Source organism: Notothenia rossii, assembly GCF_949606895.1.
Source record: "Notothenia rossii genome assembly, chromosome: 5".
NCBI classification, from domain to species: domain Eukaryota; kingdom Metazoa; phylum Chordata; class Actinopteri; order Perciformes; family Nototheniidae; genus Notothenia; species Notothenia rossii.
The window spans coordinates 22,938,200-22,963,396 of record NC_136903.1 but is presented as its reverse complement, the minus strand read 5'-3'; the positions used below and the strand labels follow the sequence as shown (position 1 = coordinate 22,963,396).

The 25,197-nt window shown below is 44.4% G+C and overlaps 2 protein-coding genes across 2 annotated transcripts in view; both read left to right on the top strand.

Moving 5' to 3' along the window:
• Positions 1-9,704, top strand: part of b4galnt4a (beta-1,4-N-acetyl-galactosaminyl transferase 4a) — a 164,195-nt gene extending 154,491 nt beyond the window's left edge. The window contains exons 9-19 of the mRNA XM_079682839.1: positions 350-514; positions 790-899; positions 1,384-1,484; positions 1,736-1,809; positions 1,893-3,357; positions 4,068-4,459; positions 4,580-4,733; positions 5,030-5,102; positions 5,775-5,928; positions 6,209-6,335; positions 7,521-9,704. Coding sequence (XP_079538965.1) covers positions 350-514; positions 790-899; positions 1,384-1,484; positions 1,736-1,809; positions 1,893-3,357; positions 4,068-4,459; positions 4,580-4,733; positions 5,030-5,102; positions 5,775-5,928; positions 6,209-6,335; positions 7,521-7,635 — 2,930 coding nt within the window. The 3' untranslated portion in view covers positions 7,636-9,704. The remainder of the gene's footprint in view (positions 1-349; positions 515-789; positions 900-1,383; positions 1,485-1,735; positions 1,810-1,892; positions 3,358-4,067; positions 4,460-4,579; positions 4,734-5,029; positions 5,103-5,774; positions 5,929-6,208; positions 6,336-7,520) is intronic.
• A 1,403-nt stretch (positions 9,705-11,107) lies between these two features.
• abtb2b (ankyrin repeat and BTB (POZ) domain containing 2b) overlaps positions 11,108-25,197 on the top strand; it is a 44,291-nt gene continuing 30,201 nt past the window's right edge. Inside the window, exon 1 of the mRNA XM_079682812.1 lies at positions 11,108-13,371. Within this exon, the coding sequence (XP_079538938.1) occupies positions 12,480-13,371 (892 nt within the window). The 5' untranslated portion in view covers positions 11,108-12,479. The remainder of the gene's footprint in view (positions 13,372-25,197) is intronic.

Genomic DNA, 25,197 nt, shown 5'->3' with positions numbered 1-25,197 from the left:
TCCCATCAGGCCTTGCTCCTGACATGCCATTAATCACAGATGCGCTCTCCTCCTCTCGTGCTATCGATTTGGTATAATTATGACTCTGCTTTGCTCTGTATTTGTTTTGTTTTTTCCAACTCTGTTTCTGAGCCTCTCACGTTCCACCTCCTCTTCTTCCGGTTTTTCTCTCCTCTCTGCCGTTCATTTGTCTTTTTTGTCACTTTTCATGGTGGGTATCGATTTGTGATGATGCAAATCAAATGTGTCATAAAGATAATCCAAACAGTGAGTGAAATACTGATCTTCCTCTTTCCATCTTTTACATCATCTATAACTCAGTCTTTCCCTCTTTTTCTGTATTTTTCAGATGAATCCAATCTGAAGATGAACGCCGTGGACCACATCCCTCAGACCTTGGCCAGTCACATCCGTCTCCCGGAGGAGTTTCACCCCCGGGCTCTGGAGGGAGGGGGTGTCCTGCAGCACGGAGCGGATATGCTGAAGCCGGACCCCAGGGACACCTTCTATAGCAGTAAATCTGCCACTCATCCTCCCCTTCTTTCTGTCTTCATCCGGATCTTATGGCCTGTCATTTTCCTGTGACTGATTGACTGTCTGGCTCTCAGTCTCTCTGGCTGTCAGTTTGACTGTATTATTCAGACTGTCAGTCCTTCTGGCGTGCTGTTTTACATTTGATGTGTTTCCCTGGTTTTGACATTGCCCTGATCATCTCCCAGCTTTCTTTATTTCATATTTATTTAAAGCAGAATACGTATTTGTGTACCTGATCTTACATTTTCTCCTCAGTTCCTATGATCGACCCCTCCCGACTGGAAAACGTGCTTCCGGCCTGTCTCTACTCTCCAACCTATGTAGTCAAAGATTTCCCCATCGCCAGATACCAGGGCCTGCAGTTTGTAAGTCTCCTTCCATCTTCTTCGGAATAATAGATATTTATAAAGACATTTCATTTGTTTTTGTGTGTATGTGTGTGTGAGAGTTCTAAATAAAAGTAGATCTATAGACTTGTCAAAAGTGCCTCCGATTACGAAATAAGTTCAAACCTGAGTCAGCATAATATTCATATGAACTGGACAGAGGGCATGCTGGTTTGTACATCACCACTGTCCAAACCAACACATTGATGAAGCATGTGGTAGGCAGTGTTGCCCCCTTTAGGCTGTTGTGTGTTACTGCAGCACTAAAATGCCTCAAATCCAATTTCAATTTGACAGAAATCACTGTAACAAAATACAGCTTTTAGAAGAGTGAAAAGCGGATTTTGCCTAAAATGCTGCTTTGAATCTAATCCCTTCGAGTATTGCTAACTGAACTCCCTCTATCGGCGTTTTCCCAGGGGCTTATTGCTTTTTTGGTTTTGACATTGAACTTCTTCCACAGGTCTATCTGTCCTTCGTTTACCCAAATGACTTCACACGTCTCACCCACATGGAGCGAGAGAACAAGTGCTTCTACAGAGAGTCCCCTATCTACTTAGAGAAGTAAGGACATTATTGCTTATATCTCTCCAAGTGCTGAGGGAATATTTGTCCCTGTCTTGTAAATATGAGAGAGTAGAATGATCATGCAGAATAACTGCTCAAGTGTGAATATGAAGGCAGTGATTCATGCGACCTCTCAATAGTAGATGAAGTTTATTATGCTGTGAGGCACATTGGAACTTCAACCTTTATTTAATATGTTATGTTGTGTGTGTTAATGAATGTGTGTTGCCTCCTCTAATGTCTGCCAGGTTTGGTTTCTACAAATATATGAAGATGGATGAGGAGGACGATGACAGGCCGTTCTTTTTCCCCAACCCAGATGGTAACTAATATTGAACACACTCTCTATCAGTCACACATTTATACACACACCATTTCAAATTGGTTTCTCCTTCCTATCTCCAGATTTCCTAGACGAGGAGGAGGTGGTAGACTTCGAGGACGAGGCGGAGATCGTTGGCACGCAGCCGCCCAAGAAGCCCTCTCATCCCAGCCACACCTCCAACCCCTCACATCCTCACTCGAAGCCTGCGCCCACGCCAGCTGGGAGGGAAGGGGAAGAAGAGGAGGAGGACCCCGAGGACGAGGAGGAGGGGGCAGTCAACAGTATCAAACGTCGCAGAGAGAGGAGACACTTTCCTCACAGAGAGGGACAGATGGCTAAAGATCTGGACTGGGGTAGAGATCATACAAACGGGAGACAGAACACCAGGAAGGGACTTGAAGAGCCCCAAACCAGGGGGCTTCAGCCCGACACGGACAGCGTGGTCCCGCCTCGCTCCTTGTCTTGGATCCGCACTGGTCCCGCAGAGCTGAGTCCTGGCAGGAAAGGAGGAGGAGGAGGAACAGGTGGCGGGGGAGAGAAGGGAGCTGAGACCCTGCCCAAACTGAGCAAGTCTTCACTCCTCTTCCCCCAGAAGTCCTCCCTCTCTGCCCTTGCCAGCCGAGCCAAGCAGATCCGCAGCAACTCCGCCCACGGCAACAACCTCCATGACAACAACAACAACAACAAGGTCGGAGGGAATAAAAAGAGGGAGGAGAACAAGATCTACATCACCCGGCCTCGGCCTGCCAAGGAGCGGGAGAAGGACAGGGAGAGGGAGCAGCGTCGGGAGAGGAGGGAGGAAAGGAGGGAGGAGAGGGCATTGCGCCACCCTAGAGAGGTGTTCCCGGGGGTGTTTCTATACCAAACTGGGAAGACCACTAGGCTGATTAACCTGGGTGCCAAAGGACATGCTGGGGGAGGAGGCAAAAGTCTGGTTAGTGCCCCTCAGCTCTGGCCCAACCCCCCCACAAAAGAGGGTAAGACCTCTCCTCGCAATGGAAGTATCAACACTCAGAGTGAAAGTGTGCCGAAGTCTGGGGTCAAACAATCAGAGACAAGCAGGAGGAGAGGGGATCACGGGGGTTTACATACTACCGATGTACCCGACCAAAGGGACCCGCTGTCCCCGCATCGAGACCCCCCTCCTGTTACCCAGCAAAAGATAAACTCCACAGAGAACACGCTCCAAGAACAAACACGTGTCACCTCCTACCTCAGGACCTCAGAGATCACAGAGTCCCAGAAGCAGCCAGACCCCAACCCGGCAGAACTCCAGGATACAAACCGCTCTAATCCCGAGCCAGAACCGGAGGAGGGAGAGTTGTCGGACTACAGCTACGAGGAGGTGGAGCCGCGGCCAGGTTGGGCGGAGGAGAGCATCAACTGGCAGAGGACCTTCTCCGTCAACCCCATGGACTTCGAGCTGCTGCGCTCCGACTGGAACGACCTGCGCTGCAACGTGTCTGGCAACCTGCAGCTGGCCGAGAGCGAGGTGGTGGACGTGCTGGCGCAGTACATGGAGAAACTCAACGAACGCAATGGAGGGTGAGTACAGAAGGGAGGGAGGGAGAATGATGTGAGACTACGAGAAGGTTTAAGTTTCCCCTGCAACCTCGTGTGAGTTAAAATGGGTTTCTGTTTGCTTATCATTATGTAAAGCAAGAAGTAATTTAGCTGAGAACATATTGGTTATGCCCCGGTGCTTTGACTTCACGTTAGCAGACCTCTATGTGCTCATTACCATTTGCTGCTGCAGTGCTTAAAAACCTCAATGTTGTTTGTGAAAAATAGCTCAGCCGCTTTTTTTCCTTTAAAAATATAGCATGCTGACTTGCCTCCAACTAAATATGGATAATCACATTCTCTATGTGGTTTTCCCTCAATTAAGCAGAAGTAACCTAGTTTTGCGAAATATATAAGCAATAGTGTTTTATACAGTAGATGCATCCTCTCCCTTTTGCTGCATATCATACCCTGTACCAGCTACAGTATGTGTGTTTTTTAAAGGGGGGTCCTTATAAGGTTTATACTTTTTTACTACAATGTGTGAACATGCTTTAAGATTAACAATTTTTTTTTCTCATACTGTTTGTCTTGACTTTTTCTTTGAACCCCCCTCCCCAAAAAACTCTGCCCTGATTGGTCAGTGTTTTGAGAGTTTTAATACAGTATTTATAAAACTCCTACACTGGCTTTATAAACAAACCAAAGATGATTATTTTTACAATGTGGGATCTTTTTACCCCCTGCCCCAGGATCTACACCCTGCTGCGAATCGTTAACGTTGAGAAGCGGCGCGACTCTGCGAGAGGGAACCGCTACCTGGTGGAGCTGGAGCTGATGGAGCGAGGCCGCAGCGTGGTGCGTCTATCCGAGTACATCTACCTGCTGCTCCACCGCAGCAGGATGGGGGAGGAGAGCATAGAGAACACTGACTTTGCCCCGGCCTCACCAGCTCTGTCCCCAGCTTCGGTCCCATCCCCTGCCACATCCAGCCTGACCACACCACCACCCCCCCCTCCCTCAGCCAGATCCCCCGCCCGGCCTGGAGCGACACCCTGGAGCACCGCCTACGCTAAGCCTCTGCTCTGCCAGCCTGTCATGCTGCAGTGGAGGAGAGATGTCATGGTGCATTTTGTGGTGCCAGGTCAGTCAAAAGGCGGACTTCGGTCAACTTCCAAAACGGAGAAAACTGTCTAGAAGTAACTTTTAAACCAAGATTATTCATGCTTTATCTACTTTGTGTTTCCTTCTTACTGTCTTTCAGTGAAAAACCAGGCCCGCTGGGTACAGCAGTTCATATCTGACATGGAGAATCTTCATCGCCAAACAAAGGATGACAATTTCAGCATTATCATCGTCGATTTTGAGAGCGAAGACATGGACGTGGAGCAGGCACTGAGAGACAGCAGTGTGCCAAGGTGTGTGTGTGTGTGTGTGTGTGTGTGTGTGTGTGTGTGTGTGTGTGTGTGTGTGTGTGTGTGTGTGTGTGTGTGTGTGTGTGTGTGTGTGTGTGTGTGTGTGTGTGTGTGTGTGTGTGTGTGTGTGTGTGTGTGTGTGTGTGTGTGTGTGTGTGTGTGTGTGTGTGTGTGTGTGTGTGTGTGTGTGTGTGTGTGTGTGTGTGTGTGTGTGTGTCACAATCAGCTGTGGAAAAGGTACCATATTTCTTACAATTTTCAAGGCATCACCTGATGCGTGTGTATTTCTGTTACAACAGATATGAGTATCTGAGGAGAGAGGGGAACTTTGAGCGCTCGGCAGGACTGCAGATCGGAGTGGACACTATCGAGGTTAGAGACACAAACACAAGAGACAGCAATATGCGAGCTGGCAGGAAAAAGCCACACTGAAGGTCAGCCACTCATACTGACCACATGACCTTTACTGATGGACAGACAGAAAGAACACTCGTGCATAATGAGTACATCACTGCCACGGCGGTCTGTCACAGGCTGTGGATCTCACCCTTTACCTCCCCCTGCTCCGTTCGCCCTCTTACACTGAGCCCGGCCGTGGGTGACAGGGATCCGCTTAAGCAGTTAGCTGCAATTCCTGTGTCATCTGTATGTGTGTGTGTGTGTGTGTGTGTGTGTGTGTGTGTGTGTGTGTGTGTGTGTGTGTGTGTGTGGGCTGTCTCTCTGTCACTCACGCATGCACACCCACCCACAGGGGGCATGGAGCGGCTGGAAATGTGGACAGACTTTGAGCCGTCAGTTGAGTGTCAGTGCTGTCACGGTGGGATGACATGGCCGTCACTCATGTCTGAATGACCCGCAGGCTTTGGGAGCGAAGAGAAGCCTCTGATGCCCAGACTTCTCTACTTTCTTTAATCCTAAAACCCCTTGTGTGAACATCCACAGAATCATAAAGCAGACACACTTTTATTTCTCCTTTTTGACGTAATTGTTTTTAATTTAGATGTATGTGTCACGTTTGTGTGTTTTTTTTTTTTCTTCTTGCAGGATAGTCATAGCATTGTATTCCTTTGTGATCTGCACATCCACTTCCCTCTCAACATCTTGGAGAGCATCAGGAAGCACTGTGTGGAGGGACGCCTCGCTTTCGCTCCCGTCGTCATGAGACTCAGCTGCGGCAGTTCGCCACGGGAGCCCGATGGTAACAAACACATTACATGCATACATGCTCATACAGGAATGATCTCACTCACGTATTTACACAGTTTTCCAGTCTTTAAGTTTGAACCGTCACTCAAACTAATTCCCCAGTTCCATACAGCAGCTTTGAACTCATAATTTATGAAAAATTCATAATTTATGAAAAATGAATTCAGATTTCAATTAGCATGCATAATTTCTAAAGGCTGTTGCATCACGAGAGGCTGTTATTGCAATGGGACCAATATTTCCTTTTAAATTTCTTTTTGTTCTTTCTGTAGGGTACTGGGAGGTGAACGGCTTCGGCTTGTTTGGAATCTATAAGACTGACTTTGATAAGATCGGAGGGATGAACACGGAGGAATTCAAAGACCGCTGGGGGGGAGAGGACTGGGAGCTGCTTGACAGGTAACCCAGCAACAAGCTAAGACATTCCTGCTGCCATCGCTGTGTTTGTTTATGAGCTATGGCGACCTGGGACAATTACGTAACGTGACATAATTTGTCTTGTTTTGCTTGTTTAGCGTCCATGACCCATTTCTCGCTGATATCGACCCTTATCCGCCCCACCTCTCGACCTGGGTTACAAAGTCATGTCGGTCAACAGTGGTTAACCTTTTCAAACACAAAACCAATGCTGGTTGAGCCTTCAGTGTGAAAAGGGTATCAGAAGGTTAATGAGTCCGTTTTAGTTTAGACTTTGTTGGAGAAATGTCAACTCTATGGTAACGATAAAGTTGGAGTTAACACATGATATGCTTTTCAATGGTAGTTGTATTCAGATTGCATCTTTTTTCTTGGATTGTCAATGTTGTAGCATAATGTTGTAGCATAATGTATATGGTACATGACCTTTAAACATTGAAGGTGTAAAGTGTGCACAATCCCAATAGGGCGCAAGTGCAGGAAAAAACCGCATTTGAAGGAAAAACATTGACAGTCTGCACAGTGGATGTTGCCAGCTCCCAGTGTTGAATGTTCAGTGTGTGAAAATGCTTCTTTAGTGAACATCAAGAAAGGGCTGCTGCAATTAAAACTAACGAGAGATCTTTGTTAATCGAAGCAGCCGGATGGATAATTGAGCATATTCAACTAAAACGGTCTGCATGTTTAGATACCACCCAGATGTAGGTTGGCTAAACTGACACAAAACAAATAAATGAAGGTCTGTTACATTAAAGCCCTTGCCAAACGAGTTCACACAATGTTGATTATGCCTATCGCAGCCAGGGAAAGTTCTGTGTATTTGGCACTTTACAGGAATTTGGGTGTCTGGCATCTTTGGCAACTTTTCTGCACTGGTGTATGTATGCCTGCAGATGACCAAATGCAAATATTTCGACTTTAATCCTTCCTCTGAAAGCTAAACTTATTTTCTCATCTTGAGCATCAACGTCAGAAACATACTTAAAAACGCCAGACTTTGAACTTCTGATAAAAGGAAAAAAAATTGATCAGCCTATTTTAGACACCCACTGATCGTCAGTAAGTTACACATGACCTAGAAACAGTTGCAATGATTAACACAATTATTTCTGCTGATGAATATAAGCCCAGTTTTAACCCAGTGATTTTCCCTCCTGCCTTTTCTAGGGTACTTCAGAATGGTTTGGAGGTAGAGAGACTACGCTTAAGAAACTTCTTTCACTACTACCACTCCAAACGAGGCATGTGGAACACTCAAAACAAGAAAACTCCTAAGGGATAGCTCCCCCTGCTGGTCGGAGGATACTAAAACTACCTGCAGATCCACTGTGTGTGAGAGAGAGACCTGTAGGAGCTCACTCACTGCCTGAACTCTGCCTTTATTTACAGGCTCCTGTCAGGGACACCTCTGTTTGCTATCGGCCCCTCTTGTACGCTTGTGGGTATGAAGACAGAGTCCAAATCTGAACTTAACAAGTGAACTGTTTACGCAGACAGACCTGAGTCATCACTTTGCCTCACTGACTCAACTACTGTACTAGAGAGTTGTTTTTGTTCTCCCTCTCTCTGTCCTTCTTTTGGTGCAATGTTTTCAGACAGATTGGAAAGCAGCTGTTTCTGTGTATGTGTGGTTGTGTGTATGCGTGGGTATGTACATATATAAGTGTGTGTGGGTGTGTTGCCGCTTGTGTGTGCTTACGATGACAGAAAGCACCTTTTTTTCTAACAAGAAGATGTGAAGACAGCCTAAGATCTTTTTTCTAACACGCTCTCACCTGAGAGCCTAATAGAATGTGTATCAACATGTTATTCAGATAGATTGAGACATGATGGCGTAGATCGAGTAGAGCAACTCTGAGTTTCTAAATACATCAAATACTACCTGTTGGTTATCAATGACCAGTATGTCCGACGTGCTGATATTCTCCTGATAACATGACATTATGAATAATTGAAAGTTTTTGAAACAGTAATGCCCTTTTCCACAAAGATACTGAAAGATATGTCATCTTTATATCTCTCTCTTTCCCTCTCTCTCCCTCTGTATCTTTTATAGCCTTCAGTCCATTTCTGCCTTTGTCTGTTGTAATGTCATGCAATTTCATTTTTGTTTTTATTGAAACATTGCTCCACCCATATTAATGGTAGCTATCAGCTATGGCTTCATTCATTTTTGTTTTACTGTTTGCTATTTAAACGTTTTGAGTGTCCTCACTGAGTACGAATGCACAAATATTTGGGGTGCTTTTTTATTTTCTTAAACACTGAATTTGTGAACAGTTTACAATGTTTAACTTACAATATCCTCTATTCCCTCCACATCTCTTATGTATTTGTATCATCAACTGGAACAGACAACTCTTACATGAGGGAAGGAGAAGACAACAACGTCTTTCTGACATTTTATTTAATGTTGTCACATTTTATTAGGCATTTTCCGAGCTTAGAGTGTCATTTCAAATATTGGATTTGTGGGATCTCTACCACCAAGACAGGAAATGCTTAGCTATCGAAAAACATCAACACTCTTCTTTGTCGACTTGCACAAAGCTCGAACAGAAGGGAGACCAGTTAATGTGTCGTGGCAAGGCATGGCTGTTTCACAAATGTGTGCCTTTATCAGGGTTTGGCTGCAGGCAGTTTTTAAACTATTCTAATGACAGAGGAGGGCAAGGGACAGACAACAAATCACAGTTATTTATAAGCAGGCTGTAATGTCACTGTACATCCAGCTACATTGTAAGACGGATACAGTTCTCTTCAATGGATTACAGAGGTGTCAGTGTGTCCGTTATACTACTAGAAAGGAGTGGTTTAAAGCCAGTTGCCCCATTGGTGAGATACACGAAGATGGTTCTAATGACTACTGAGTGAAATAGGGAGGTGTGATTGAGACTCACAGTCAGCTGCAGTACAGCCGGACTCCACCTGCTCCCATTAGTTTGGCTGGAGGCCGTGCTCCTAATGCCTCTGTTTATGCAACATGGTACTTATATTGATGGGGAGTGGCTGGAAGGCTTAGACTGGACATATATGTGGATGAGATGTAATGATCTGTTATTGACTATATGATTGTCAAAATGCCATCCATGACCCTTTCTTTTTGCCTCTACAGGAAAAAAGGTCTTCACTGTAGGCCAATTTATACTGATATGGGACTATTTAAAGAACAAAAGAAACACATTAAATATAAGAGTAAATATATAACAAACGTAAAAATGAAAAATAGGAATATACATTCCAAGGTAATTTCTGTGAAATTGTTTTGTAGAGAAAAGGTTTTAAGAATGTATTGTACTTTTTTTGATTTGTTGTTTTTTTTGCAAATAAACTTTTATGCTTACGTCCATATCATTTGTTCAGATGCATATTTTCTTTGTATCTTTTCTGTGAGACAATTGTAAAATATATAATTCAAAACAACTCTATTTCCTATTTTACCACCAGGGGGTGCTCCACACATACATTCTATTTAACCCACAGGCATACAGTGGTTGCATGACTTCAAGTTCAAAGACATGAAAATTAAGAATAAATTGACATAGTTTCAGCAGGAAATGGGTAGGAGAGAAGACGTCATAGAATGAGTAGATAGACGAACCTTTTCGTGAATTATGAAAAATCCCCCTCCTACACACTCGCACACAAACAGAAGACTGTCTCGTATCACTTCCTTTATGCAAAAAGTTAAAAAAAAAATCTTAAACTCATTCCAGTAAGGGGACATGAAGTGTGTTTTAATTTGTATTTCCGGCAAAGGATTGTTACAAGGTCAATGGTTTTGTAAAAGGTAGGAAGTGACTGGATCAAACAACAACTAATGGCCTTTTAATTTATTTTGTAATTAAATACTTATAAGTATATTCAGCTAGATTATGAAATGTTCAAATTCATGACTTGAAACACATTTTGCCATGATTCAAACAAGCCCTGATCAGTTAGAATTAATAGATACATGTACAAAGTAAATATGACATGTTAAAACACTGTGCAACCCTGACTGTGTGTACTCTAGGACTGACATCACTTTATTAAGTTACCATTTTGAGCTAAATGCATCGATTGTTTTTTATGACCTTCACAAAGAAAAATAAACATTAGGAAACATTTTGAACTCCAACAGAGCTGTAATGTTTCCAGGGCCAAATGTAATCAATTGCAGAGTTTTTTTGTTTTTCTTTTGAGTTGTTGATCCCCCCTGTGCGCCACTTTGCTCTGGGTGGGGGTCTGCCCTGCACGCACACAGAAACCATGAGGTAAGCAATGCCCACACCAAAGCTCCATGAGGTCTGGATGAGGCAAGTGCTAACTTTCTGTGATCTCCTCTACGCCCTGTGTGTCTTCTAAACTAATTTGGAGGAGTTTGACTAAGAGCGCAAATCTTTGGAGGTTTAATGGACTGAAAGGTTATCTCCCTCCACAGATCCCCTGACTGAATGATTCATAGACCATGATGATGGTGTGTGAGAATCACTTTTTCACTTTAAAATGTATCTTTAAAAGTACATACCAATATGTCCTATAACATGTCACATATCTATATATGTACAAGACACAGTGCACTTTCACAATGTGTTGCAGTAGTGTGACTGTTTAACCACAAACTCATTATGTAAACGTTTCGGATTCTCTCCCAGTGGAAGCACGCCCACTACCTGTCTAAGTGAGTGTGGAGTGATAAGAAGCAGGTACTCACAGCCCTCTTCAAACAAGTTTGCTTTATTGATCTCAAGCAGGTTACAGCACCTAACTAAACAAACTGCTTCAAACTGAAGTTTCGTAAGAGCATTTACAAGTTGTTTTGAAAGCAAGATCTGACACATGTTTTGAAATGATCTCTATAAACCGCAATGAATTAGCATGGATTATGGACTGTGTATGAAACATATAAGCAGTACACAGTTTCCAAATTATTATTTGTTTAAAATAAGTAAAATGGCAATCGTTTTTTAAACTGTCACAACACACATGTCTCCATTATAATCCCAAATAAGATTTGGAAATGCACTTTCAGTGAAATCCTTAAGCCTAATTAAATAAAAGTAAACAACCCACCTCTTGCAATATTACCAAGAGCTTTAGAGATTTAATTTATGTAATAGGGTACAGGTGAGAGATGAGCTCATGTCCAGGGTCAACAGAGTATAACATTGAAGTTTGGTTCAAGTGACTACAATAAAGAATTGCCCCAGACCCATTAGTATAATAACGTTTAGGGAAAATCTAGCCACGGATTTATTCAGTCATATATTACTGAAATGTGTTGACTAAACATTAATATGTGTGGTTGAAATTGTTATTATACGATACAAATAAAGACTGAAACCGTGGTAAACATAGTTAAAAGTTTTGTTAAAAGGATTTTGAGTGAATGTGAAGAAAAGTGTGTATATAGCAAATACAGCCATTTGTAGTTCACACATCTTGAGGGAATTTATGCTTATCTGAGGCAAAACTAATGTACTTATTCTCCAAAATAAAGGAAACATTTTGAGCGAGTCCTGATTGGCTGCCCGCAGAAATCGTCCCTCTCCTGATTGGTACTTGAGCTGCTTCCGTGTTGTCATTCAGCAGCGGACCCTCCTTTCACACATCTGTAGAGTGTATCCAACAGCCTGTTCCTGACAGAGCACCGTCCGGGACGGGAGTGGGATGAGCTAATTTCGGACTTTTCCACGGTTATCTACGAAAACGACACAGTTTCGGTCTGCTGGTCAACAATACGGGATATATTGTAACAAATGAACTCAGGTCTGGCTGTTTTCAGAGAGCTGGGAGACACTCCGTCGTATTTTAAAGAGTTTGGATACTGGAGGAAAGTTTAAATCCCTGCGCTGCCCGGGGGAAAGGTGAGACGGGTGCGACTTTAACTTCCCCGGCTTACTCATTTGATAATAACAACAACATATTAGCTATCGAGCAGCATTTTACCAGCGTGTGCAGTTGTGTCATTTCTCTATCCTGCACTGAATTATGTTTAGCAGCATGTCAGTCAACGGTGCCGCTGTGTAACCAGTTCTTCCAGCTCTGCGGGGAGTTTCGACTGCTGCTTGACTAACTTCAGGTAAACCGCTCACCAGGTTTGCCGCTTTGCTTCAAAACCCTTGTTCAAACAGTTTCACAATTATGGCTGGTTTGAGCAATGCCCACATGAAAACCCTGGAGGACCTCACCCTGGACTCTGGCTATGGGGCGGGGGACTCGTGTAAATCCCTCAGCCTGTCCTCCTCCAAGTCCAACTCTCAGGCCTTTATGACGATCCCTCATCGGGGAAACTGGTGGTACTACTCCGGCTCTATGAACAGCAGGAACAACAGCTGGGACACGGTCAACACGGTCCTCCCCGAAGACCCGGAGGACATATTCTCAAAGTGTCCCCGCTTACCTGAGTTGGAAGAGTTCCCCTGGACCGAAGATGAGGTGGCTAAGATACTTCGCAAAGTGGCCGGGAGTGGGGGCATTAAAGGCGGACCCACACCTGTGTTCTCCCCGGAGGCCGTGCGGCGGCTGTCCGCTCTCCTCCGCCGGGCTCTCATCCGCATCTCCAGAGAGGCTCAGCGGCTCAGTGTCATGCACTGCCGTTGCACGCGCTTCGAGGTGCAGAGTGCCATGAGGCTGGTGCTCAGCTGGGCCCTGGCCGACCACTGCGTTTCTGCTACGGTCAAGGCCATCTCCATGTATAGCATGAGCGCCGGGGAGCTGCTGAGAAAGGGCAAGTCGGCCCGCTGCGGCCTCTCCTTCTCCGTGGGGCGCTTCTTCCGCTGGATGGTGGACACACGCATCTCCGTGCGCATCCACGAGTACGCAGCGATATGCCTGACCGCATGCATGGAAGCCCTGGTGGAGGAGATAGGAGCCCGGGTGCTGATGGCCGAGAGGGGTCACCCAGGGCCGGATTCGGAGTCATCATGCTACCCGGTGAGCGCAGAGGCCCTGGAGGGGGTGGTGAACAATGACGCGGAGCTTTGGGGAGTCCTGCAGCACTATGAGCACCTGATCTGCGGGAAGAACGCCAATGGTAAATACTTTTACAGATGTATTCGATTCAGTGCACTTATTTCAATATAAAGTCCAGATTTTCTGTGTGAAAATGTGTCCAAATGTCAGCTTTCAATATTTTTTGCTGTGTGGTGATTGGGTGATGGGGATGTCAAACTTCACCCAAAAAGTTTTGCATTTTCTGTAACACACCCTTCTTTAATGCTGGTCAACACTTTCCACTCCCTCAGACTTTGGAAAAGGTGAAGTGTGTTCTGCAGCTGGATACAATAGCAGCTCCTTGTGCATGAGGGTTGGATGAAGTTGTTGCTAATTTGATCTGTCAGAATAGCAAAAAACAGAACACAAACAAAGAAGGTATTTCAATGTCGTAACAGGAGAAATGACTGCTGGATTCCACATCTGATTTGAACGAATTCCCTCTCATTGGTCAGTTGGATATTGAGCCTTCACATGTCACTCTTGTGCTGTGGTGATTTGGGGGCGCAGAGAGCCTTTACAGCACAGGCGGGAGGCTTGTCTGTTGACACAGCTTTCCGTTTACGCTGACTTCACCTCTCATCCTCCTGCTGTGTTGGCTGCACTCCTTTCAAATCCTCCCTTTCTTCCATTTCCTCATCTCGGTGACCTCCTCTTGGACAAACCCCTTCACCCACCACAATCTCCACCATATCTTCCACCTCTTTCCCTCACATCTCCAGCTGTGCATCCTGCTCCTTGTCCATTTGTTTACTCCACCCTCACATCCATCCTCAATCAACTCTCTTTCACTTCCCTATTTCTCAAACCCATAGCGCTCCTTCTGTGGCTGTCTTTGGCAGCCCAGTGTAGAGTTGATTCATGAGCTTGTGTTCGGACATTGTAACCAGCCTTTGTTTGTGGCCCACTACCAGCTCCCCGGAGCAGAGCTTTTCTCTTCAGCACAATGGCCTTTTGTTGTGTGATGGTGCAGCTTAGCTCAACACAGAGGGAGGGAAAACAAACGCTGTGCAATCTGGGCATACACACCCAAGGACATATACATTACAGAGAGAGAGAAAATAACTGGAGATAATCATTATGACAGGGCCCTGTGGTTCTAAATTAAGACATTATCATGCAGGAGCACCTTTGCTTGCCATGCTTGCACATACCGAGAGTAATGCTGTTAACTGTGCCAACTTCCTACAGGTCTAAGATCGATCCAGCACTGAAAACACAGTAATCGCACACATACACACACTCATTCACTGACAATTTACATTTCATATTGTGTGCAGAGTTGAATGGTTCATTCATAATGTGCACTCCACTGAAGTTAGCAAGTGTTCAGTTGAAGGCATTGCATTTGCTCGCCTTGTGCTTTAGTTGGATCTATTTCATTGCAAATAAAGTTAAAGAGCAGCTTTTGTCCCAGTTTTTAACCGGACGTCTTTTGGTCGGGTTCTATTTTGGTGAGTTCGGTCATTGGTTTTGAGAAAGACCAGTGTTTGTGTTTGTGTGTGTGTGTGTGTGTGTGTGTGTGTGTGTGTGTGTGTGTGTGTGTGTGTGTGTGTGTGTGTGTGTGTGTGTGTGTGTGTGTGTGTGTGTGTGTGTGTGTGTGTGTGTGTGTGTGTGTGTACAACAGACTATTATTCTGACCACCCTAGCTTTTTATAGTTCTAAAACTGGGCTTTGCAAGCCACACACCCCTCTACCACCTTACCACCTGACACCCCACACCCTAAACCTACACCCCCCCTGCAGCTGAAGTCCCCTTCCCCCGCAGCCACCACCACCATCAGTGTCCACAAAAGCAAAGGTCCACGTTCCGCTCTTAAACCAGATGATCTCAAAAGGGGAGGGTAGACTCCTGATCATATGGAAGGGTACAGTCTGATAAATATGCCTCTCTCTTGATTCCTCTCTGACTCTTTCTCAGGGGCTGGCCCACATCTGGAACTCTTTAAGTCAGAAATGACTTCTACGGCTCCAATAACAATTCTGAAAACTCCCTCCCTCTCCTGCCCTCTTTTGCTCACTCTCACTCTTGGCTCTCTCTTTTTTTGTCTTTGCGATTGCATTCACGTCCACTTCATCTTTATCTGTTTATTCCTTCTGGTCTACAGGGAGTGCATTAGAGGAACCCGGTTGTGATGTGCCAGGATCTTATTCATTACTCATGCACACACTTGCACAAGCACAATTACATACCCACACATTCACACACACTCATACCCTGGAACCTTTTTAGTCTGCTTTGTATGTGTTCAAATGGCTCCACAGCACTGGTCGAACCCACTGCACAGTGCAGCTATACAGACGAATCCATTTGTTATTCATTTCTCCTCAAAGGGAAATAGCACGAGCTTCCTGGTATCATTTGATAGTACTATGGGGCATGTTAAAGTGCAGAGTAGTAGCTTTACTAATGGACAGTGGAAGTGGCTATGAAGTGATTGCTTTTCATGACTGGCACAAAGTTGCCTGTTAAACTCTTGTCCGGATGGCTGAATAGTTTTCTAAGTGCAGGCCCATTTGAGTTTTTTTGTGGGACTTTTTTAAATGTTTCATGTGTTTCACACGTTCCTTTATTGAAAGCTAGTTTTGACTTTGAGCAACACTGTCTCAGCTCCATTCAAGCTCTCAGTGAAAGATGGTAGTAGTAAATGGCTGCTCTATGGCTCCAAACTGTACTATGTGAATTTAAAGCAGGCACCATCTGAAAGAGAGCATTCATGCTCAGCGAAGTTTACCTGGATAAACAAACTTTGATTTGGTCCAGTCCTGACCTAAAGCCAAATTCAGTTTCTCAATCTCTATAAAAAAAAAGAAAAGAAGTCAAAAGGGCTGTGAGTAATGGGTTTGGGTGCATTGAGAGAGCAGGACGTATGATTTGCTGCTCACTATTTCTCGAAATATGTATTTAGCCCAGAAAGAGGCGTGGGAACAGAGGGCAGAAAGATGCAGGGAGAGCAGCCCAGCACTGTGGTCACACAGATGGGGAAACCAGCACTCTCAAAATACACTCCCTGCTCCACAAACCTGGATTGGGATCAAATACCGTTTTGGAAAACCAATCAGGACATTAATATTATGGTTAAATAGACTCAAGTTCATCCTCCTGTTAAAGGCGTGCTGCAAACTCGCTCAGGCATTACTACCAAGCCTGTGTTTAGCCCAAATGACTGTACAGATGCATTATATAACCTTGTGAACACCGACAGCAGTTCAGTGTTTTTTAAGTTAAGACCGTAAAGCTTTGTGGATAATAAGGTTGATCCGTCACAAAACGCTACACAAGTTTGTGTGTGTTGGGTGTACCTGCCTTAGGCTTCACAGTTCACACTGATGGTCCATGTCAGTGTTTGTGCTGGCTTCTAGTCTGGTACCAGCTGTTGAAACACTGAACCATTACAGTGCTGGTGTGCACATGTATTTCAATGTGTTCATCTGTGGGTGACTAAATGTGCTTGTGTGGGTATTGCAACTATTCTTGGCAATTTGTGAGTAATGCTCTCACAGATATGACACCACAGAGGATTTGTCAAGCTATTACAAAACCAACGACATGAATTCAGGAACCTCGTATCGATAATCGATTCCACATCCTTTGACACGGCTCATTTAGTTTGTCACATTAATAACAATCAAAGTCAAATAACCGTCCTAACAGATGGTATACGTCCCTTTGTGTAGCCGCTCTTTACTCACTCCTCTCCTTGGAAGTTCAGTTATTATTTTGATCTCAAGCCACGCTCCTCCTATCACATTACAGCACCATGAGTCATTCTCTTTCATAACTGTTTACAGTAAAGCACTGATAGGGAGGAAGTAACGAAATATGGGAATGACAGAAAAAGGGAAATGAACACAAATACAGAGACAAGGAAATAGTGGCCGCAAACCTGAAAGCATCTGCGCCTTGGCTTCTTGATTTATTCTTCCTAATCACATTCTTGTAGAGTAGTGGTTGAGTCTATCTAGAAATAACAGGAAAGTACACATTATTACTGAGCTCCTCTGGCTTGTTTGAATTGGAAAATGTGCAGCCAGTGTGTCACACGTGTTACCACAGAGTGCTGGCTAAGGTTCTCGGGGGAATCTGTCGTGCTCATTGGTTTGGGGTTGCAGCCGGAGTCCCTAATGAGGGAAGCAGAGCGCCTGGCTGGAAGGTGGCTGGAATCCTGGGCTCAGTGCACTGCCTGGATGCTAGCAATGGTTTTGTTGAAAGCAACCACTGGGCATCACATCATCTCTGTGGGTAGTCAGAGCCACATGCACCTGTGTTGGCATCTGGCTGGGTCATTATAGCATTGGAGTCTGAATGTTAAGGGTCGTGGGTCAGAGGTTCAAATTCAGTGGTAAGAATGCCAGTCTGAGCAGGTGTTTTCTTAATAGAAAACTCATGTAGTGACAAAAAAAGGAATTGTCAATATAATTTAAATGCTTCTTTTACCAATTGATTTGCTTTTTTTTGTATTAAGGTGGAAAGAGTCTGGGCCTAGGCACGTTTTACTCTTCTTAGTACAAACATTAATTGTGCGATGGTTTTCTTTTTTTCTTTTCTTGCCCACTCAATGAGTAGCTATACTGGAGCAACATGAGCCAAAAACGAAAACAGGGGTTGGATTGTGACATTAACAATTCAACATTGAGTTAGACTTGTTTGAGACTGAGGTTGAGGTGCAAGATAAAAATGTCTATCTAACTCTGTCGAGAAGCATAAATACAATTGTTAAAGTAAACGTTTTCTCAAAGAACCGGTGGTGTTAGTACACCTAATGAATTGCACAGAAAGAGATATTGTCTTTCTGAAAATTCCTGTCTTACCTGACCTGACAGTCAACGTGTATATCTCAATATAACAAGTCTGACTTGAAATACAAAATTACCACATGTATAATAAGCTACTCTGTTACAGCAGTTATTGTACCAACCCCAGACATAAACCAAGTGCAGTCAGTCACCAAAAGAGATCTGTCGTGCTACAGAAAGACTGTTGGCGATTTTACAGCTACACCACTCACTTATTTAAAACAGACATGGTTTGATTAAGTGTTGCAGCATATGGTTTGTAAAGAAAAACACATATACAGTACTCCATTCAGTCGGTGTCAGTGGCAAATGCGTATCCTTTCCGCTTGCTTTTAAACATTTGTACAGAGCTCATAAAGAATAAACTCTTTGAGTCTCTATCAAACCACAAATCAGTTTCTCGGTTGTCCTGCTCCTTACCACTTAAAGATCAAAGACAGTCCTGCCAATTGTAATATCTAATAGGCATTGCCTGGCATGCATCAGTTTCTCTGCATGTGTGCTCTAGCACAAATGAATCCAGTTACTGACGTCGATACAGAACCGTTCTGAGGGGGATTTGGTCATACTATTTAATAACAGAATCAGATCAGATTGGCAGAGTGGGGGGGGAAGTGAAGAGAGAGAGCATGGAGGGGGATCAGAGGGTGTGTGGTTTGAGTGGAAACAGATTTGTCTGACCAGGGATTGGATATAATAACCCCTTGCTGTGTTCTCTGATGAAATCTGCTTGAGCCGTAGTTACTTATCTGGATGGAGTCATAGAGATATTTTGAGGAAGAAATGAAGCTATAATCCCACATGTCCTCTCTGATTGGGATCAGTGTAGCCAGTTTATGTACATGTGCATGTGTGCACTGCTGCACTGAGCATACAAAAGGACACAACTTCTTTTGGATGTTTTTCATGCTAGGAAAGCGATTTATTTTACTTTCAAGTCTTTACTGTTGTTTTTGCAAAGGGACTGAAAGAAGAAGCTTGTTGTGATGCCTTCAGTGACCTCTTTGTCCAGCGGAGTCAGAGCAGCAGTGTGTGAAGCCTGAATGACTAAGCTCCGATATATTGCACTGGAAAAGCAAACACACCCGTCTGTAGACACACTGTTTTACGCAGGCTTCTATATCCTCCTCTGGCCACATTTAGCTTTTTCACGCTTATGTACGGACGGATCTCATTGACATTCACAGAACACTTGCACATAAGATAAAGATAAAAGGAGAAAGATGCAGGCGCTTCACTTGATATCTTAGTTGACATACAGTAGGAACAAAAACAGAGTAAAACCCCTCTAACACTGATGCTTTCACCACAGGCAGACCCCTCCCACGTAAACAGAAGCAGACAAAGAAAAGAAGATGCTTTTCTTTATGACTTGCATGACTACTAAGGTTGTGAGTGTACAGAGGTAAGCAATGTGTCAGTGGACAAGGACTCTGATAAGGACTTCCATGTCTGGTTCTCAACTGACTGCCTTCCAGTTCGGTTTTAGAGCCATTTTACTATAAAAAAAAAAGCATCTCAGTCGGAATAAGTGAAGTACTTCATATTATACCTGCGGCTTACACTGTGAAATTAGGCCCAGCGTCACGGACCATCTTGAACAGGTTGAGCAACAGTTCACAGCTTGCATGCTGTTTGGAAACTGTTTCTCCAACACCCCAAACAGTCAGCCAATTTTCCAGGAGCAGAATTTGGAAAGAACGAAAGGGAAAGAGAGTGAACAAGCACAAGAATAAGAATGGAAAAGAAACCGCAGCTTTTATGACAGGCGTGTTGGTGAGTGTGCCAGGTTCAGAACGTGTTGCAAAGTGCTCATTGCGACAGGTTAAAGGAGGTGTGTGCATGTGGGTGAGTTTAAGTGTGTTATGTTTTGTGTCATAAGTAGGCCGGCAAAGCCTTTGCCATTCTTTCTGCATGTGTTTGCTTCTGATGTCTCTCTTTCCCTCTCCTCTGACACTGATGGCATCTGTGCTTTTGAAAATTTGAGAGCTTGACTTGTGGATTTGATTTGTTTGTTGGTCTGGTTTTGCCTCTTCTGTCAGCAGAGTTGGTTGAGGGCGGCTGAGTGACAGTTAACACAGACATCCAATCAGAGAATGATGAGTGGAGACACGGGTGTCCTGTCCTGTTTGGCTAAACCTAAGGAGATGCAGCTCTCTTTGCAATAAAAGCACAAGGCAATCAGGGTTTAATTCTTTCTAACTTTCTGGGAAAGTTTCCATATGGGTAACAATCATTGTGTCTCTCTTTGTCCTCTCTCAACTGTTCTCGTGTCTCTCTGTCAGAAACTGGAATGTGTTTGTTTGTGCGCCGAGTCCGGAGCTTCATCAGCAACAACACATATGTAAACATCAAGGCTCAGCGGCTCGTTTCAATCCCTGTGCCAACATCACAAGACACGTCGCCCCTCCCCCAAAGTGTGCTAACCAAACTGCTGTGGGTTATTTTAAGTCATTTAGAGTCACTCTCATTTCAATGTTTCTCCTGTCATGCCCTATCAAACCCTGTCATCTCTACCAGCCTGGAAAAAACAGCTCTTCTCCAACTTACTTTTGACTCTACTCTCTCTTATCTATCTGTTCACTGTCCTTTGAGGTTTGCTCTCAACCCTCATTGATTGCAACCTCTAGCCCCTTTGGGACTTTGTCTGTTCATCCCTTCTATGTTTGTGTACCTTACCCTGTCTCGTTTTTCTATTGCCAACTTTCTCTCTACTCCTAAACCATGCCTACTATACATTTATACAGTATACATTTGAATGTTATTTCTCTCCTAAAAACATCACCTGTTGGGTCAAGGTCCACCAGAAAGACACGTGGTGATTAAAAAAGCCACAGCGGCTCACACAGCAGATTTAGACCAAAACCATGTACAGTAAGGCTTTCTGGAATTCCCTCGTGGTTAGTGGAGGGAAGGGGCACATTTAGAGCATATGGAGAACACATGTGGGCACAGGAAAGTAGACTCTTTCAAGACAGGACACCCTTGGCCATAGCCTTTAGTCTCTCTCTGTCGATTAGATCTGCACAGCACATGTGGACCTCTTCCTGGAACCAAAATAAACAGTCTGTATCCCAAAGGAACATCTTCTTAGAGAAAGTTAGTAACCAAAGTGTTGCAATGGAGGAGTGAGTCTCTGCCACACACTGTGATTTAAGAGTTAGGTGTGCATAAACATATAAAGGTTTAGATGACGTTTAGGGTTAACAGTCATCATCAGGCTGGATTGTATTTCCGCTGCAGACTTCAGAGGCTCGCTGTTTACACATAATTAGCACGTCTGAGTTTTCTTTCAACATGCTAAGGAGCATGTTTTGGTTTGAGTCTATGTTGAGTTTGTGTGGAGGGGAAAACTTGACTCCATGCTGCTGCGAAAACAAAACTCTGAGCTGACGCTTTGTTTGTGTTACTGTGTGTCTGTACAGGATATGTCTCTTTGGGTATGTTACTAATTTGGGTTACATCTGTATAGAACTATGTACATGTGTGCGAAAATGTTCGTATGTGTCAAACTTTGTATTTGAATCTTTTTCGTGGAATTAGTAGGCTCCGTCTATGAGACACATCTGCCGTGTCTCTGTGTTGGCCTCTTCCCATCTCTCTGTTTCCGTCTCTGTCTATCTGTGTTGTGTTGGCCATCTGTGTGTCACTGCAGGGTCACAGACAGTTCTGGCTATAATACTCTCCAGCCATGGTCGCCAAGTTTCCACTTTGACATTGAGATAATCTGCCTTTTGATTATTGGAGGGGCGAAAGGAGAGAGAGAGAGAAGACGGAATTTCATGTGGTGGAATTTCGCATTGATGAAAGGATGCCTTGTTTGATTGTGGAATGTTCTTGTGTTAAACAGATCAGTCCTTGTGAAGATGATGCTTCTCCCCAAAAGATGTGTGCACTTTGCTTTCTAATTTTCCATGATTGAACTTAATTCTGCACCGAGCCTTGTGTCTCCCATTGACCATGTCTAAATATGAATTGGACTATTAGTAGCTGGGTAGCAGGAAGTGTGTGTCAGTCTCTGCAGAGGAGAGGAGGTTGCAGAGGAAGTCAGTCAGACAGCAGTTAAACAGACGCTCGCTTAAGCCAGGCACAGAGTGCACCCCTCAATGCTTTCCCTTCTCCACCTCAAAGACCAGAACAGCCTCTAAAAATGCCAACATGTTCATCAGCTCATCAAACCAGATCCTGTTAAACTACGTAAGCCCAATGGAATTATTAAACATGTTAGGATTGGACATTTGTTACGCCCCTCTGGCCCTTGGAACAAGTGTGACTAATTTCGGCTCTATTGAACAAGCACTCCCAACAGAATCCATGTGTTTCACATTAGTTAACAGTCCATACAGTGCACATACTGTATATACATATGTGTGCGTGTCAGTGGCCGGCCTTATGATTCTTCTGTTAAAAGGGACCGTAAAGCCACTTTGAAAGCAGCCTGACAGTTAAATATATAATGTAAGACCCAGCCCAGCATTAACTCTGACAGAAGTCAAGAAGGAGGAAGTCCTGGAGCTCAAGAGGTCAAGACACCTTTCAGCCATTAAGGAAACTCTTAACAATTATATGCTTTGTCTTTTGTTAATAGTCTGCTTTTTGGAAGGGAATTTCTCCACCAGGAAAGCCCTCTTACAGAAGGGTTCTTTCAGGAGTCAAGTCAGGTGCTAAGAAGGGGCGTGTGTGTCTGCATGATGGGGTTGAAGGGGGCAGATGTGTCAAGAGCCTCAGGGTCAGAAAGTCATAAATACTGCAACAGCCACCCAGCCACTCAGCTGAGCCCCAGCTTTGACTCATTGAGGTGGTTTCATACCAACACGTCTACGGAGATGTTTTATTTTGTGATGCCGAAAGGCTTTGTTTTGACAGTAGGTCTGCAGACAGGATCCAAGGAAGAGGCAATCTGATGTTAGGAGAACAATGGAACAATTTATGGCAGTCAGAGAGTCTATCCCACATGTGAGAGCCCAGTGAGGAGGTGCCTGGATGCGTGTCTGTGGCTCTGATAACATTGTGGCTCTGTACCAGTATCTGAAAAGACAAAGATAACACACACAGAACAGCATTGGTACGCACACACTTTAAAAGAAAATCTAAAATCACTTGAGATAGAGACACAGACTGATAAGTAGCAAACAGACAGACAATAGTGGAAAGGAATTTGCACTATCAGCATGTGGTGGGCTTCCCCCCTGTATGCAGGTGTGACACAACCAGTGCTTTTCAACCTCATTAGGATGTCTGTGTGATATCTGCTGTGTGTGTGAGAGACTAAGAAAAACAGATATCCCTGAGATTCATCAAGCCGGGATGGATGGCTATCATCTCCAGACTCATGCTGGGGAGGACATACTTTAGTGGAGGCCCCTCTTCTTGTCATGACCCCGTGGAAACCTCCCAAGAGCTCCATCGCTCCGTCCTCCCTGAGCCTCCCTCCTTCTCTTCAGTCTTCGTTCCACAGTTGTCTCTTTTCTTGGCTCCCTGCGTTCCGCACACAAGTCTTGAAATGCCATCATCATCTCCTGCAGAAGGGAAACCAATAACATTGTATCATGTGTGTGTTTGAGGCAGTGAGTGAATACGATACAGATGTTTGTTTGTCTCTACGCATGAATTCGCATATTCATTCCTTACTGCTGATCCGGATAGAGAAGAAATAGGGGTTCCTGCTTTCAATACACTTTTACATGAACCATTATGGACTTTTACAAGGTGTGGCACACTGCGCAGAGGAGTTAACAACTTGAACAGCGAAGGAGAGTGGAGCAGCGTTATTAACGTTTTAAATGGCTGAACATGTGGGGATAAAGACACTCGTTGGTTCTGAAAGTGGGTATAATGCGTCTACCTGACTCAGTGCTGAGAGGTAAACCAGAGCAAAGTGGGAAAGAAAGAAAAGCAGGGTGGGATCGAGGGTCAGTCAGAGGTAAAAAAACAGAGCAGGAGATGAACCTGCCTTGTGGACCTTGGCTCGAGGGCACTTCTGCACTGAGTGCTGTTATTACTGTCTGACCGCCTCGTGGTGATAGCTGTTAGTGAGGTCAGCGCCTGCGCAATGAGGTCAAGTACTATTCATGCCCTAGCTTGTACAATTCTGCATGCAGCTCTACATCTAACACTCTGTTTCTGGGCTATTTCCGTTGCATATCAGTGTGTGCAAACCAGTCACAGCAGTCTGAAAATCCAATCATAGAAAAACTGGCCACCCCTCATTCTGCTGTCCTCCCATTTGTTGCTTTCCCTATTTCACTTCTCCTCCTTTTTATTCGCCGGCTCAGCGGTTGTCTCCTTGCATACTGCCAGTTCTCCTCTCAACAAGGGTCAGCCAGAGACTTCCCACACTGTTCTCCTGTTGCTTCCTGGGAACCTGTAGCTCAGAGACCACGGCTGGGGAACGCATCATCATACCATCAGCTCCAAGATCTACCAGGATGTTGAAGCTCCATTGTAAATATCCATCGTAATCCCTGGGTATCAAATCTATTTATGGAGGATGGCTGATGGAGGTCTACATGTCTTGAAATACCTTCACAGCTGTCAATTAGAGATGCTCATTCACATTAATTCTCCCTAGCTCCTTCCCGTCTTTTTCTCCCATGTATCTCTCAAGAGGCATCAGGTGCAATGTAGCTAATTATCACTTCTCAACAGCCCCTCTGAGACTTCACGGGCTGAAATTGGAAAATGGGAGTAGTCTTAGGGTAGAGTGGAAATGTGTATGTGTGTGTGAGAATGTTCCTAGCTTAGAGATTACAATAGTTCCAACCCAAACCCTGAACACTTGGCAAGCAGTTGAATGAAATATCCCACAAGCCTCTCCTTCTGTCTGTCTAGCCATCTGTGGTCATGGGGTTTCCCAAGCTGGCAGTGCAGGGGTTCCTGTTTCTTTTGGAATGGGACAGGAAGTAAAATAACTAACGGTGGGATTGGGCAGAAAGGAGAGATTTTGTCGAGTGAAAGCCTGTCAGACGTGGAACAAATGCAGGAGGGGCTATTTGACTTACACACACACACATCATCACCACACACTGACAGACCCTTCAGTGGGAATATGAGAATAAAAAGAGATTGG